This window comes from Centroberyx gerrardi, chromosome 18 (genome assembly GCF_048128805.1).
Source record: "Centroberyx gerrardi isolate f3 chromosome 18, fCenGer3.hap1.cur.20231027, whole genome shotgun sequence".
Lineage (NCBI taxonomy): Eukaryota > Metazoa > Chordata > Actinopteri > Beryciformes > Berycidae > Centroberyx > Centroberyx gerrardi.
In genome coordinates, this window is record NC_136014.1 from 26127617 (window position 1) to 26144762 (window position 17146).

The window sequence follows — 17146 nt, forward strand, 5'->3', positions numbered from 1 at the left end:
GCTCCTCTGCGGCGGCGCTGACAAGCCTGATTAATCCATGACCGGGATTTGCCCTTTTTAGAACGCCGTGAAGTCGGAGGCGGACTCTCTGCTACCCGAACCCTGCTGTTCTCTAATCCTATTGGGCGGCTCTGACTCTCATGATTAGTGAAGCCGGCCTCGTGCCGCAGCGGCTGTACCGTGTTCCCAGAAGCCCTCGGTGGCATTGGCGTCGACCTAAGCGGCCGAGCGCCGCAGTCACCTTCTGCTCGCGCTTCCTGTAGCTGTGCGTTTGTGGCGTAGCGAGAGCCAATTAGCCCCAGACAGAGGAACAGAGGAACCGGGAGGACAACCTGGCACCAGGCCATCGGCTGACATCACTCATTCACTCTCGCTCCAATCTGGAACGGCTGATGAACGCTAATAGAAAAGAGCAGTTGGTCGGCGTAACCTTAAGAGACACAGCTACTCATGACGCTCCGCTGTAACCATGGCAGCATCTTTTTGTCTACCGGCCACAGCGGCCGGTACATCTCAAACTTCACCAGCCACTTTCACAGTTTCATCTGCCAAGTAGGGAGCAACTGCAGCCTAGGAGTTAGAGAAGTGGGCTTGAGTCTGTTGTTTCCCTCGTCAGCGGCTTGTTCTCGCTCCGAGAAACAATCGAGCCAATCAGCGCCTTTGTGGGCGGGACTAAAATTGTTGATGTTTTCAACCTGTGTCAGAGCCAAACAGATCATAATAACAAACATGGTCAACGGCCACAGATGATAATAGACACTGCTATCGAGGCTGTTTTAAATCGACCAAAATTCTTGGGTAAGTTCTTGTTAAAGTAACGTCAGAGCGGCCGGATACGTCAGTCACTAGTGATCGGTTCAGATACGTCAATCACTAGTGATCGGTTCAGATACGTCAATCACTAGTGATCGGTTCAGATATGTCAGTCACTAGTGATCGGTTCAGATACGTCAATCACTAGTGATCGGTTCAGATACGTCAGTCACTAGTGATCGGTTCAGATACGTCAGTCACTAGTGATCGGTTCAGATACGTCAGTCACTAGTGATCGGTTCAGATACGTCAGTCACTAGTGATCGGTTTATATACGTCAGTCACTAGTGATCGGTTTATATACGTCAGTCACTAGTGATCGGTTCAGATAAGTCAGTCACTAGTGATCGGTTCAGATACGTCAGTCACTAGTGATCGGTTCAGATACGTCAATCACTAGTGATCGGTTCAGATACGTCAGTCACTAGTGATCGGTTCAGATACGTCAGTCACTAGTGATCGGTTCAGATACGTCAGTCACTAGTGATCGGTTTATATACGTCAGTCACTAGTGATCGGTTTATATACGTCAGTCACTAGTGATCGGTTCAGATACGTCAGTCACTAGTGATCGGTTCAGATACGTCAGTCACTAGTGATCGGTTTAGATACGTCAGTCACTAGTGATTGGTTCGGGGAAAATCTAACCCCCCCCCCCACACAGAAAACAGCAAACGAGGAGGAAATCTCAGGCTGAATAATGGAGTGGGAACAAAATGGCCCTTCAGTCTGAAAATCAGGCTAAGTGTGAATGTGTGATAACTGCAGAAAAGTGAATCAGGGCATCGTTGGAAAAGAACAAGAGTCCTCTGTCGATCTTCCTCTGATGAATAAAGGTTAAAGAGAAAGGTTTTTCAGAACAGGACCTCCACATTATGGCCGGCTGCTAGGGTAGATTAACTTGGCAGCACCAACTCGAATTATATTAACATTTGGCTGGTGGTTGATGGTAATTTCCCTCCCTGGGACCCATCATAAGGTCACTGCCAATGGTCCACAATATAAGAGGTCTCAGCAAGTCGTGTCTTCATAAAACAAACTAATTATGGGTCACTTCAGCAGAGAACTGTATGTCAGCACTAAGCTACAGTAGATGATCTCTTCAATCACCATGCATTGCTTTATGACACATGGAGATATGGCAGAGGACTAGAGGCTGGAGACGGGGGTTTGGAACCGGATGCTCACTGGTTTTAAAGTGGTGTTGAACTTTGGTAGTACCTTGGGTTGTGATATAACCCCAAAATCATCAAAATCGTCCAAAGTAAGAGACTCGTTTTTTTAATATATTGTCAGAATCTACTTTGTCAAAGTCCTGTCTCTCACCTTTTTTCGCCTATTTACAATTATTGGTAAACATTTTATTTTCTTCGTTCCATCGGCATAAGTTTCCTCCGACCGGATTTCGGTGTTCCACTTGTTCAAACTGAAAGGTTTAATAAACATAAAGAAATAGATTTACTTAAAAACAATTGAGCAGCATGATTCGTTTTTCTTATATATTGTCAGAATCTGTTTTGTTTGCGTTCCTTTATGTGCTAGAAGTGATTTTCAGACAATGGCAGTGAATGGAGAGAGAAAAAAACACAATTCTCCAAGTCTCCTCTACCGGAGCAACAGATCACAGAGAATCGCAGATTTTTGGGGGTTTTATCACGGAGGAAGAGACACAACCCAAGATACTACCAAAGGTCAACATCACTTTAAACCCTCAATCGGCTGGAAAAATCTGAGTCAGTTGAGTGGAGGAGTGACACTCTCCCCTTCCTCAAAAACTACTGTAATTGCACTTACCAGGTGTATAAAGGTGAAAAAGGGTGTAGCAGAAAAAGAGCATACATACTCAGAAAATCTCCCTGGATAAGTAAACGTTCAAAACAAAACAAAACAAGGACAAAAAATGGTGGCACTTATCAGGGAATTAACCCTGCTGATCAAAAGTCTTCAATTAGGCGATGATCATTAAGAATCAACAAAATCAACACAACTCCGAGAAGATTTCCACATCACATGCTTTCACGTGCAATTCTGTTTTTCATCAAATATCGGATTCATTTCCAGAACATTGAGGCGATTGTTGAGATTTCCCCCTGAACGCAGGGGTTCAGGGTTTTTTTTTTTTTTAAGAGGAACGATCTCTACCCACCTAGCCAGAAGCTCAGTCATTTCCTTCGCCATTTCTTCCCTAAAAAAGCATGATGGTCCCAGTATATCAGAGTTAGTAATGTAGTGTAGTGGATAGAGCACCAGTCAGTGTTAATTCACGCTGAAGGGTTTTCTACAGCTAAATATACAAAATACTGACTGGAACAAACATTAACCATAGAAGAACAACATTAAGAAGAAGGAGGAGAAGAAGAAGAACAAGGAAAGGACAGAAGGAACAAAAAGTAGAAAAAGAAACAAGAAGGACAGAAAGAATAAGTAGAAAAGAACAAGGAGAAGAGAGGTTGGAAAAAGAAGGAAAAGAAGATGAAGTAGGAGCATACGAAAAAAGAGAAGAAATAAATGAAAGCAAATGGAAAATAAGAAGAAAAACAACAACAAAAGAAGACAAAAAATACAAAAAAGCAGTAATAGAAGAAGGGTTGGAAAAAGAGGACGAAGGAGCAGAAGAACAAAACAAAGTTAGGAGAAGAAAAAGAAGGATAAGTGGGAGAAGGAATGCATTAGTGTGTGTGTGTGTGTGTGTGTGTGTGAATGTGCAGCCCTTCAGATAACACACACTCTCTATCTCTTGCAGCGGAGAGTGTGATTGTCCCGCCTGGTGTGCAGCCTCATCGTTTGACTCTGGCTGTGATGCAGTTTGGATGTCAGGACTGCCTTGATTAAAACTATCACTCCACTGACTTGTGCCATAATTGACAAGATACAACTCTTCTTCCACTGCAGAAGCATGGGGGCCGTGCCACAGTTTTTTTTTGGGGGGGGGAGAACGTGTAAAATACTGTAGGGATATTTATACGGATCAAATAATTACAGAGCACAGCGTCGGAATAAAATAAAAGGTTAAAGTGAAGAATAGGACTGTGCCAGATATTATAGCCAGATAGTGTGCGAGCTGCTATGATGCACCGCTGTCGAGTGTCCCGAGAGTGCGTACGAGTGTAATGTGGCCGGTGCTACAGGTGAGTCATGATGTGACGCATCGGTTTCAGCTTTCAGAGTGACTTTGTGTGTGGGCAGCTCCGGGCGGAGTGCAGAGCGTGAGGAGTGAGAGGGAGGCGGCGAGGCCGAGACCCGGGGATCGCTGCTTCGCTACGGCAAAACAGCATGCTGGGAAATATGAAGCTAGATAGTGCACTAAACTATTTTGACATGCCCGGGATGCACTGCTAAACCGGATCGGTCCGAAACGGTCCGTGTTTCCTAGCAAACAGATGCAGCAAACAGTGGAGTGCAGCGCATACACTGCAAAAAAATGACAAGCTGTCCCGTGATTTTAACTTGTTTCCAGACCTATTAGGCGTATTTTGTGATATTTTTAGTCAAATCATCTCACTGCACTGGCAGATAATCTTGCTGGTTTCAATACATTTCACTTGATTCATGCTAATATGACTTCTTTCAAGAAATCATCATAAAACAATGAGGAAAATCTTCAAACAAGATTCACTTTTACCAAGTAAATGTCCTGAAACATTCTCCTGAAAAAAAGTCAAATTATCTCCCAGTGCAGTAAGATGATTTCACACAAAAAAAACATCCTAAAATAAGCTTGATAAGTCTGGATACAAGATAAAATAACCAAACAAGTGTGTCAGTTTTTGCAGTGTACATGCAGGCTCTCTAGATATCCCTTTGCATTTATAAAAACAACTACAGCAAATGTGATGTGAGCTAAGGAGCAGACTCCTCCCTGCGTGAGGTGCAGCGTCCCAAAGTGTGCCAAAGGTGCGTGGTGAGGTGAGGTGATGTTTAGAGGTAACCTACATGGTCAAGCTCTGCAGCTTTGTGGTTCCACCAGCGCTGTAAACAGAGGATTATGGGATTATAAAACGGAGCGGCACTGTAACTCACTACACAATAAAAATGAACCAATCAACAGTGAGGGAAGGTGATTTCTTCCCCCCCCCTGCGACTTATGAAAAGTGATTCTCCTTCCAAACTTTGATTAGAGGACAGATCATGTGTTTCTGGTGGATGACAATTAACATGGCTGCTAATTACTTCAGCTGGTAAAGTCGAATTTGAACAATGAAAGTGTTTTCTGTTAGACTAGTGACACTGTTAGTTGCAATAAGCGTCTCATTGTTAGATAAAAAGGGGGGCGGTGCTTGGCTGGCAGATTGCTACAGCATGCGGGAGGGGTGGGAGGGGTGGGGTTATGGTTTGAACAGTCAAAGGCAGGTTGGATTGGGATTAAGGGGTTAAATGGCCGGGTCTTACGCTGCTCTCTCTGGGGACGATGGGACACCTGAGCCGTTACTGGGAGAAGAGAAGAGAAAACAAAGAAGAAACCGGTTAAACACATGTGATCCATGGAGGAGTGGGAGGTCTTTCACAAAAAAAACTCTGAAGATCAACGATTCTCATCTCTGGTTTGCAGCAAAGGGAGTCAGAAGTCCTTAAATCCTGAGTAAAGAACCTGAATAACAGTCTCTGGCCTACAGAGTCTGCAAGAAATCAACTGGTCAGTGGTTTGGTGTCCCTCAAAACGTCAACATTAACTGAGAACTGAGAAAATACTTCTTTTTTTTTTAGCCTTTGTGCCTTGTATTTTTGACATTTTTACAATGCATTATCAATGGTTCGTCTTGGTTTCAGGATCATAAAACATTTAGTGTTTTTCCACTGCACAAGCACTGTGCTGAACCCATATTGGGCCTACTAGTATAGTACAGTATCAGCACCCTTTACATAACTAAACAAGCTTTGTCCTGCCAGTGTCTTGTGAAAGTGGGCCACTACCAAACATGTGTGGGTTCTATCATACTTACACCACTGCAAACTGTGCATGAAACATAATAGAGAAACATACTGCACTGTGCCTGTATGGGTGCAGCATGGTGCATTTATACAGTGGAAAAAATATGTGAGTTAACTAACCCTTCAGCAGGTCTTAGTGTTGGGTATCATCAAACGATACCTTTTGGTACAGATTATTATTATGTGATACTATATTTCTCCCTGTAGGCAAATTCTCTTTTCTTTCCCCCTCCTCCACAGGGAGGTCAGAGGTCAGAGGTCAGAGGTCAGGGTCTGGAGCTAGTAGGGACTCAGTGTCTCGCTCAAGGACACTTCAGCAGGGCGGATGCTTGACGACATGATGGGAGTTTGAACCCGGGTCCTCCAGCTGAAGGACGATCTCCCTACTCACTACTCGATATTGATTTTACGGTATCAAAAGGTCAAAAAGAAAATCAAAGACAAATGAACTGATTTTGAGAGTGAGCATTTCTGCGAGACACTGACGTTGCTGTAGTCAGAGGTCTGTTGCGGTGTTACGGCTGTGTGTGTTACCTGCGCAGGCCGGCGTCGTTCTGCACCTCCTCGGGGATGAGCTCAGCCTCGCTCTGGGCGATCCTCATGGCCAGCTCCCTGTCCCTCCTCTCCTGCTCCAGGACGGCCTGCCGAGCCGCCTCCTCCTCCCGCTCCGCCTCCAGCTGCTGCTCCATCTCCATCTGAACACACACACACACACACACACACACACACACACACACGCACACACACACGCAAAACTTCTAAGCAAATCGAAAAGATGAACTCCAAGACAGAGGCACACATACAAACACAAACATCACAACTTGTTGGCACCCATAACAGCATAACCCCAAATTGATGTGTATAGGTATGCACACACTCTCTCTCTCTCTCTCTCTCTCTCTCTCTCACACACACACACACACACACACACACACTTCCTCCTTTCTACTAACAGAGCAGGTCATAAGCTCCACCAGGGGGAAAACCTCATCTCCTCCGTCCTACAGTACTGACTGGGCTCATTAAGGAAGGAGGGGGAGTGTGTGTGTGTGTGTGTGTGTGTGTGTGGGGGGGGGGGGGGTTGGTGGAGGGCGGGGCTAAGCAGAATGATTGATGGTCGCCTCTCCTCCACGTCTTCATGTAACAGCTTTCATAAGTCACTCAGTACCTTGACCGGCTCAGGAGGGAAGGGCACCAGGAACTCTTTTGGCTTTTGGCTCATTAACTGAAATTCATCATTCAAAATCTTTATCATACTGAGGAACTTGAATCATTTTTTAACCTTGCTTTTTTATATATATATATATTTACAATTTCAACACTTTTTTAAACATTACTTCTCCTCTTCTTGTGTCCCTTTATGATGTTGATTATCTTGTTTCTGTTGTTTTTTCCTGAACTGTTTCTAATCATGTCTTTAAAGCACACATTGTTGTATAAAATGTGTTGTATAAATAATATTTGATTCGATTTGATCCAATCTGTGAATGTGTTCAGCTCATTTTGTCAACCCGAGGACTTCAAGGGTCTGTGTGTAATTTCTGGTCCCGTGCTGGCCTCTATCGTTCAGCGTTGTCATGACAACAACACTCTGCCCTCCGTAGAGCGAGACCATCATCAGTATGGTGGGCAGGTTGAACTGTTTCATATCTATCTAGTCTATTCTGTGTGTGAAGTAACACTTCCCCGGGGCATAAATGGGCCGGTCCGTTAAAAATCAAGCTGTTTGGAGGATTATATACATGCCGAATTTACCAGAACACATTCCCGATTAGTAATAAAGTCTCAAATGATATTTTCTGATATGTGTTTTTTGCCGATTCGCTAGGCAAAAACAAACTGCCAGATTTCTGAAGGGACCTTGGTGTGGTAGGAGGGCTCCTGTGTTTCTGAATGCAGAAATCTCCTCAGCGTGCGCCGGCTGTTCACTTTGCTTCACTCTCTACCATTCAGGAACATGCTGATATTTACAAGTCAAATTATGCTTCAGGAAAGCAGAATAATTACACATTTAACCTTTAAGTTACTTACGTGTTTTAATTTTACACTATCAGTCATCTTGTAATAGTAGTTGTCACTTTTTCCAAATGCTGCACATCATATTTTAGATCATAAATGTCAATGTGTGAAAAAGAGAAAAAAAAAAACGAAATTTCTAAGTGTGACTGATGTAATTTCCCCTCCTTAAATTCTAAGCCCTGTTAAAGGCTGCAGCGGGAGTCATGAATATTTAGAGGGGGAGCGAGCGTGCTGAGCGGCCCGGCAGCTCGGAGCCGGCCGGAGTGGAAAGGCATTGTGGGTAACGCCGCCCGGGGGCCGCGGGCCGCCGGCCAGCCGCTTTGATCTGACGGGACGCCGCCCGCTGCTAAAAGCCGTGTTTGATCCGGCCGGGTCGGCGCTCCGGGGCTCCGGAGGAAGCAGCCGCTGCTGCAACAGATGGGCCGGGTGAAGACACACTGGATCAGAACCATGAAACACCGTGAACCGTAACACCCTCACACACACACACACACACACACACACACACACAGAAACAGACACACACACTTCAATTTGTTGGCATTTGTAAAAGTAGAACACCAAGATTGATGCGTTGCCATGTACAGAGGAGTATGTGCATGTCTGTGCATGTGGACACACACACACTCACACACACACACACACTCACACCACAACTTAGCGGTATTCCTAAAAGCAAAACACCCAGATCAATGCACATACATGAACAGAGGCGTGTGTGCATGTGCTCAGGTAGCATGAACACACACACACACACACACACACACACACTCCACATCTTACAGAGGCAGACATCCAAGCTAAATGCATATGCATGTACATCTGCATGTGTGCCCACACACACACACACACACACACATCCTTGCACTTGACTGTTCACATTCAGTTCCCTGCAGTTCTGTAACTCAGAACTTTAACACTCAAACTAATGTAAACCAAATCCTGATTCTAATCTTCCCCCTAAAGTTAAGTCCCAAACTCGTCCTAAAACTAAGAAGTGACGACCGGCCAAAATGTCCTCACTCCACAAAAACGTCCTCACTGCGAAGGTCTAAAACTGAAGCCGGTGTCTCACAAGGATAGTAAAACAACACACACACACACACACACACACACACACACACACACACACACACACACACACAGAGTGACAGAGAGGGCCATTAGAGACCTGATGGAGAGAGATAAAGTGCGGCGGTGTTCTGGCGAGCTGTGCAGGAGGGATCTGCTGTCCCGCACACAGACTCCAGACTGTCGGGACTCTACTGCCGGGACGCTTCCCCGTTCTTACTTACATTCAATATTTTCCCTGCCCCTCTATTATTTGCTGCTTTTCCAACGACCCAATTTCCCCCATGGGTGATCGTTAAAAAACTCTATTCACGCAGGACTAATATTACTCGCGGACATCCAGTGATTTGTAATAATTGAGGAGATTGCTGATGGTTTTCATCCTGTGTGAATATGCCGCGTGTGTAATTTCTAAAGTAGAAATCGGAGAGCAAATTATCAGCCGCATTTCGGTGAAGACGGCGGTCCTGTGTGAATTGAACTCTGGGTACTTTCAGCTGTAATTTCTTCTTCTTCTTCTTCTTCTTCGTCTAGATGCACAATTTCTGTTTTCCTCCCGCCGTGAAAAGCGGAGGCAGCAGTGGAATCTATAGAGGGTTTGAAGGTTTCCGAGTGCATCTTCAGCGCAAACTTCAAGGTTTGCTTTGTTGCATAAGAAAGCGATTAATGCAGCGGTGATTTCAGAACAGATTGTGTGTCTCCCCATCAGCAGCAGAAACCGGATCAAACTGTGGATCCATTCACAGCGAGAAGAGGAATCTGACTTTCTCACTTTGTTTCTGCACTTTATTTCTGTTCTCCTGCGCTCTGGGGGGGATTTCATGGATTACATGAGTTCCCCACATCATACTAGTTCTATGTAAACAGGGCTTACGTTTCATCTAATCGAAGCTTATCTAAAAGTAGATACAGAGACATGTCTTTATGACTGATATGTTTATAATAATTTATGAAACATGGCAAAATCGGTGGATTATGTTTGTTTTTCTTCCAATTTTCCATGAATCATCAAGAGATAAAATTGATTTAGCAGGGCAAACCCACCTGAACTAGTTTACCACTTTTTCAGGCCGACGTAAATCTTTCTAACATAATTTCATATTATATATCGTAGTAAGTAATATCAAACCGATGTAAGTTATGTGAAAACGAGACCTGTAAAAAGGCGACAAAAGCATGAATCAATGGTTTTCTGAATATATATATGATTTTTGTTTATATTGGAGGATGTGACGGCTTATGAAAGACTTGGAAATGAGAGTTGAGATGACGTCCATAACTGAAATATGCATCGTTTGGTGAAATTGGGACCAAAATGTCTTTCTGATACCAGTTTAAAACAGTTTCCAGAGCTGTTTTAACATGAATTTTTACCGTGCCATAATATCATATTTCACAAAATGATGTAGCAGCTATGGACGTCATCTCAACTTTAATTTTGGCGCTGTATTTACAGGTTTTCAACGGTGGTGCAGGCTGTCCTATCATGTTTGCTGAATAAAGTACTTTTATCACATTATTTTCAAAGATATCGTGATGGAATAGAATTAAGATAAGAATCACTTTTAGGAATCAGATCCTTGTTTTTCCTGTGACAACAGAGCAGTAATCGGCAGGTAGTGTGTTTGTCTGATGAAGGTTTCCTGAGTGATGGACTCTACCTGAATCCTCCTCTCCTCCTCCTCCCTCCTCTTCCTCTCCTCCTCCTCCTGCTTCCTCTTCTGCTCCATCTCTGCTTTCCTGGTGGGGAGAAAGAAAGAGAGGAGGAGGAGGAGACGAAAGGAGGGAGGGAGACGAAGAAAGAGGGAGGGAGACAGAGAGAGAGATAAAGGTAAGTACAGATGTAAACAGGCAAATAAAGTGAGATAGACAGAGATATAGAGATAGTGTGACAAATAGAGACAGAGGGAAAGAGTGAAAGAAAGTGACGGATGGAGAGTGAGAGAGAAATAGATATAAAAGAGACATATAAAGAAGTAGGGATAGAGACGGACATACAGGCAGAGAGAGAGAGAGACAGAGAGAGACAGAGAGAGACAGAGAGAGAGAGAGAGACAGAGAGAGAGAGAGACAGAGAGAGACAGAGAGAGAGAGAGAGAGACAGAGAGACAGAGAGAGAGAGAGAGACAGAGAGAGACAGAGAGAGAGAGAGAGACAGAGAGAGACAGAGAGAGAGAGAGAGAGAGACAGAGAGAGAAGAGAGACAGAGAGAGAGAGAGAGACAGAGAGAGAGAGAGAGAGAGAGAGAAATACAGTAAAGACACGATTTGGACAAGATTCGTCAATGTCGGTGATATAAATCCTGATCGATATTGACGATGAGACAACCTGCTGCTTCCAGTATATCCATCTCTACCATCAGTATCTTTAGTGTTAAAGGAGCTCTGTGTAGCATTTTGCTTTTCTCAAAATTAAGATCACAATACTCATAAACGCAAAGAGGATATTGCTGCCTGTCGTTGTCTTTTGTTTTGAAAAGCAAGAAGAAGAATAACACTCTTGATAACAGCCAAAATTCAGACCAGGTAAGCTAACATGAAGTTGAAGCAATGCAGTTAACATCAGCAGAGCCGGAGTAAAGTTGTGCATTACTTACAAATATAAAAACTGTTCCTGTTTTGTGCCGTAAAGCAATCTCCCTGATCGGATGGTCGATGTAGGCGGGATATGATGTTGTTGTTGCTCTGAGACGTTTCCAGATTAAATCAATCTACGTTGTAATAAATCATCATGCAATTCTATTCTATTCTATTCCTTTCTCAGCATCTACCTTATTGGTTGTTGTCCTGTACACACCTGTCACTCAAAGACCTTTAGGTGTGCGCGCATTTCTTTTTTCTTGACCTACTGTGATCGGTCAAAGATTTTGATGACTGACAACTAACACCAACCAATCCGTCAGTGAATCAGTGCTGGATCGGCTTGACCAGACCGCTACGAATCACCATGCAGATTCAAAAAGTGATGAAGACTGAGATTCATGGGGGCGGGACACCAGGCAAAGACCTGATGAAGACCTCGAGTTGAAATGCAGCAGCTGTTAAAAAGTTCATGGGATGTGCGTTTGGTCGTCTTCTATCGAACTTCTTGGTCATCTAGGAACTGAAGCTCATTCTACTGCTGCACACTGTGAGTTTCTGAGGATAAGAGCATCAGGGAGACGCCTACAATGTAAACAAGCGTACCGCGCTGTACCCATTCGGGGCCGGTAACGGTTTGCGGTGTAGAGAAGTTCCCGGCCCTAACGCTCCCTAATAAACAATGTTTGGATTAAACTCCGGCGCTGAAACCCTTATAAAGCGCTAAATCCTATAAAGCGAGGTATTACGAGGTCGCTGACTTTTTTTTATCAAGGTCTTTTGATGAGAGAGACGATACCAATACCCTCCTGTTTCCACGACGACGCCCTTCCTCTCGGTGACCTCCAGGTGCATCTTGGGAGTTCATAACTTGCCGGAGGAGGACAGTGAGGGGTGGGCCATAAAATCGGGGCTGTCGTCTCTAATGTCTTACATTAGCGGGTAGTGGCTTGTGACGAACGCGACGGCCCCCCATCACTTCTGCTAAAAGACTTTCCACACCATTGGGAGAGGGGAGGATTCTGGGAGTTGAACTTGAGTGACGGATGCGGCTGTCACGAGTCGGGGGCAGGACGTGACGTTATGTCATGTAACCGAAGCAAAACGGTTGATGGATTCAAAAAGTCACCAGCAGCCGCTTTACATATCGCTGCTGTCGGGTGAAAACGCGTAAAAATGTCAAATTTTCAGGAACTTTTCAGGAAAAACAGTCAGTATTTTTCAGTTCAGGGTGACAGAACTTTCTCAACCTATAGACGACCATGTGATCCTTCAATTTAAAGTGCTGTGTAACTCGTAGTAGTAACCTGGGTTGTGCTTTCTTCCTCCATGATAAAACCCCCAAAATCAGTGATTCTGTGATCTGTTGCTCCGGTAGAGCAGACTGGAGAATTGTGTTTTTTTTCTCTCTCCATTCACTGCCATTGTATGGAGGAACAGCCTGAAAATCACACTTCTAGCATGTAAAGTGAATCTCTTTCTTTATGTTTGTTAGACCTTTCAGTTTGAACAAACACCAAAATCCGGTCGGAGGAAACTTATGCCGATGGAACGAAGAAAATAAAACGTTTACCAATAATTGTAAATAGGCGAAAAAGATGGGAGACAGGACTTTGACGAAGCAGATTCTTCCAATATATAAAAACAAGTCTTTTATGGAGTGAGATAGAGAGGGAAAGTCTTACCATGACCTCTCTTCTATATTGCTTTTATTTCCTTTTATCTTATTTCTTTGATTTTTACTCCCTCTTATTCCTTTTACCTGTTCACATGTAAAGCGCACTGCATTTTAATGAGGGAAATGTGCTATAGAAATACAGTCTCACTGATTGATTGATTGATTGATTGGAACATGTGCATTGGACGTTTGATCCGACTTGACGGAGTTTGAGATGAATATTTGTGATCTATCTCTCGTTTTCCTTCAAAGCGCTCTATAAATAAACTTGACCTGACAGCTGTGCCGTCTTTACATCGTGCTTTTCTATCACGGACGGCCTAGTGACGAAGGAACAGTCAGTTATATGTACTGTCATGGCTGTGGATCTGACCCTTGACCTCCTTACTATTGTTCGCTTGTCATGTTGGCGATCCAGGAATTGAAGCATATTGCACTCGTTGTAAATCACTGTGGATCAGAGCGGCAGCTCCTCAGCCTGATAACACTTTACGGCCGCTATGTAAATCAATCCTTTAGGAGGTAAAAATAAGAAAAGCAATCTCAGCATGTAAATCCTTGTTGCCGAGTGGATTCGCCCGCTGCAGTAATTTATACCGAAAGTGTCTGAAACACAGCGACTCTGACAAACGCCTCTTAATTTATGTGAAATCAAAATGAAACATTTCACATGAGCGTCAACTAAGCGTCTAAAATGTAAATGTAAATCTCCGGACCCCCTCCTCCCCCTCCCACTCCACACTTACAGACGCCTGTCCTCCTCCTCCTGTTTGCGCCGCTGCTCCTCTTCCTCCCTCCTCTTCCTCTCCCTCTCCATCTCCTCCTGGATGCGTTTGAGCCGCTCCTTCTCCTCCTCCTCCTTCTTCTTGTTCTGCATGGCGGTCAGCAGCTGCTCCGACCGCTTCACCAGGGCCTGGTACTCGTGGTCGATCTCGATCCGGGACATGATGGTGCCCTGCGGGGGGGTGGTGGTGGGGGGGGGGGGGACGCAGCAGGGCGCAATTTTAGACATGAAGAAGAATCAGTAATTAAGCAGATTAACACTTACACCCAGGAGCTAGTCAGCGATCTGTCTTGTTTACTCCTGTATTTTTCATCCTGACACTACCAGTCTAAAGTCTGGACCCACCTGACTGAATGTTCTGTTTTTCATTCTCTTAAAGCCATTTTGATCTAAAGGCTTCTGCTTAAATGCTTGAAATTAGTTTCTTAGTCAAATATAAATAGTGAAGTTGATCCTATGTATGAATTTCTTTCCAAAGCCTTTTGCCTTTCCATCAAGGCAAAGGTCGGCTACTTTAAAGAATCTAAAATATAAGATAGTTTTGATTTGTTTAACACTTTTTTTGGTCGCTGCATAATTCCATTTATGTTTGTTGTTATTTCATAGTTTTGACGTCTTTACTGTTATTCTAAAATGTGGAAAAATAGTAAAAATAAAGAAAAATGCATGTTTCCAAGCTTCTGACTGGCAGTGTAGTTGCCGATCGGTCTTGTTTACTCCTGTATTTTTCATTCTTATTTATGCCGCTTGGAGGAAAAAACCTTCCTGCCAGTACAGATGCATTGGCAATCATCGCCTAAAAGACAAAACACCCTTGAGGATGTTCTTTACTGATACCGATCCAGCTGAATATTATATCTCAGTCCATCACTAGAGCAGCTGAAGTCATCCAGACAACAGAGGGAGGAGAATGCAGCCGTTTGCGTTTCTCAACATCTCAGCTATACCTTTCCTTTCACTTGTGAGCGTCACGATTCTCACAATTCCCAGTCGCGGGACGTTAAAGCTTCGATGTGACGGCTGCCGCTGACACACACACACACACTCCTCACACACACGACACACACTCCTCACACACGAGCCTGCGGTGTAAATCTGAGGAGGGGAAACGTGTTGTCGTCTCGCTGCGGATGAATATTCATAAACATCTGCTGTCAGCGTAACCTTTTTTTCTTCCCCTCCCATTGCCAGTTATTCGACAACAAAGCTGCGGGGTTTGATGTGACAGGAGCGTCTTGCTCCTAAGTCCCCAGACCAGGGTTTGTCCCTCGAATCCAAACATTTAGGGCTTCTGTCAGACCTGCACTCGCACCTTCAACTACTGCGGAGAGTTCTTCTTCTTACTCGGCAAAAAGCAAGGGAGTAAACGAAGGAAACAGAAATGCTAAATTATGTAAAAAAACAAATTGGAAGAGGTTTAAGATGCATGGAATTCAGAGGGAAGATTATTAGACTTAATACCAGAAGAAGCACACCATTTAATTCAGCCAACAGTAAATATTATTATGGGAATGAGAAGGTAAGACTCTCGACAGCCCATTACTGCGGGTAAATATCCTTGAATTATACTGCTGAAATGTTGGACCGCCATCCAACCATCCCTCTATCTATTCATCTATCCATCCATCCATATGATGAGTTTTATTCCAAAATATATATAAACTGTTCATCCATTTGAGGAAAAAAAAAAAAAAAAAAAGTAATTTCCTGGCCTTCATCATTCAAGATCTCTAAAATCCTGAGGTCCCAGTCTGTAAAAATGTTCTCATTTCATGAACCAGGGACTTAAGTTTCCTTCTGTCCTTCAAACAGCGCCGGACTGCGGTTTAATTTCGTGTCTGTCGATCACTTTGTAAGAGGAGGATGTTACTTTTTTGTCAAAAACGGTGGGAACGAATTTTGGAGCGAAATTTCATACAGACGTGCCTGTCAGAAAAACAGACAGCTTAACACAGGAGCACAAATTCAACCTTTGAATAAAGTAAAGAATTCAGGCTTTGTGTGTAGTTCATGGCAGGATATGAAGCACAAAGCTGAACGCAGCCTGTGTATAAGTTACACACTACCAGTCAAAAGTTTGGACACATTTTGCTTTATTTCTACTATTTCCTACATGTTAGAATAACAGTAAAGACATCAAAACTATGAAATAGCACAAATGAAATTACGCAGCGATGAAAAAAGTGTTAAACAAATCAAAACTATCTTATATTTTAGATTCTTTAAAGTCGCCGCCCTTTGCCTTGATGGAAAGACAAAGGCTTTGGAAAGAAATTCATACATAGGATCACTATTTATATTTGTATAAGAAACTAATTTCAAGCATTTAAGCAGAAGCCTTTAGATCAAAATGTCTTTAAGAGAATGAAACAGAACATTCAGTCAGGTGGGTCCAGACTGTTGACTGGTAGTGTGTGTCAGGATGGAAGGTGTGTATACAGTTTAAAACAGACTTTATGAGGCACATATACCAAGTTAAGCCTGTGTTTAAGGTATATGGCAGATTGCAGGCTTGCACCCGTCTCACCCACCTTGATCTTGACCATCAGGGTGTCGATGGCGGCGTCCAGCTCCCGGGCGCGGCCGCTCATCTCCTGCTTGCCCTCCTTCAGGCCGGCCACCACCTCGTTGAACCGGTCCATCCTCTTCTTCAGGTTACGCACCTTGACCAGGCCGTCGATCCTGCACCATACACACACACACACACACACACACACACACACACACACACACACACACACACACACACACGCGACGGTTAGTGAACACAACATACATGTTCGCCGTGAAGTTTAAAGCGCAATTTATACTTTAATGAAAATAGCGTCTCTGTGTGTAAATACGTATTTAGGGTTGAAAAGTGTCTCTGTGTAGGTGTTGGAACGTGCCCAAGAATCTCGACTTCGCGCACTCTGATTGGCTGATCATAGGTGATCATGACGTCATCCGCCTCTTCAAGCTCCAACTGCTCCAACACATCCCGTTCCTCCGGCTGCGTTGCTATAGCCGTGTCAATATTTGTTTTTACCGGTGCTTGTTGTCACGTCTGCTTCCTGTTCCTCTCTTCTTCTATGTTTTGTTTTGGAGCAATATGATTTATTTTTTTAAACGCTGCCACCCTGTTTACACGATTTCAACCACATCAACGCAGAAGTATAAAAACTTAAATGTTAAGCGTCTGTGCGTTCTTTACATCAGTGGTTCTCAACGTGGGGTCCGGGGACCACCAGGGGTCCTTGAGGGCATTCCAGGGGGTCCCCAGCAAATTGATGA

General features: G+C 43.9%; 1 protein-coding gene across 3 annotated transcripts in view; it reads right to left on the bottom strand.

Annotated features, from left to right (window-relative positions):
• LOC139920320 (unconventional myosin-VI-like) overlaps nt 1-17146 on the bottom strand; it is a 149286-nt gene that overhangs the window by 18187 nt on the left and 113953 nt on the right. For 2 of the 3 annotated variants that reach the window (XM_078289974.1, XM_078289973.1), the window contains exons 25-28: nt 16405-16555; nt 13836-14044; nt 10494-10572; nt 6277-6437 (exon numbers count right to left, since the gene is read on the bottom strand). In XM_078289974.1, coding sequence (XP_078146100.1) covers nt 6277-6437; nt 10494-10572; nt 13836-14044; nt 16405-16555 — 600 coding nt within the window. Of the gene's footprint in view, nt 1-5202; nt 5242-6276; nt 6438-10493; nt 10573-13835; nt 14045-16404; nt 16556-17146 lie in introns of all 3 variants that reach the window. The other variant, XM_078289972.1, reaches the window with a different exon arrangement.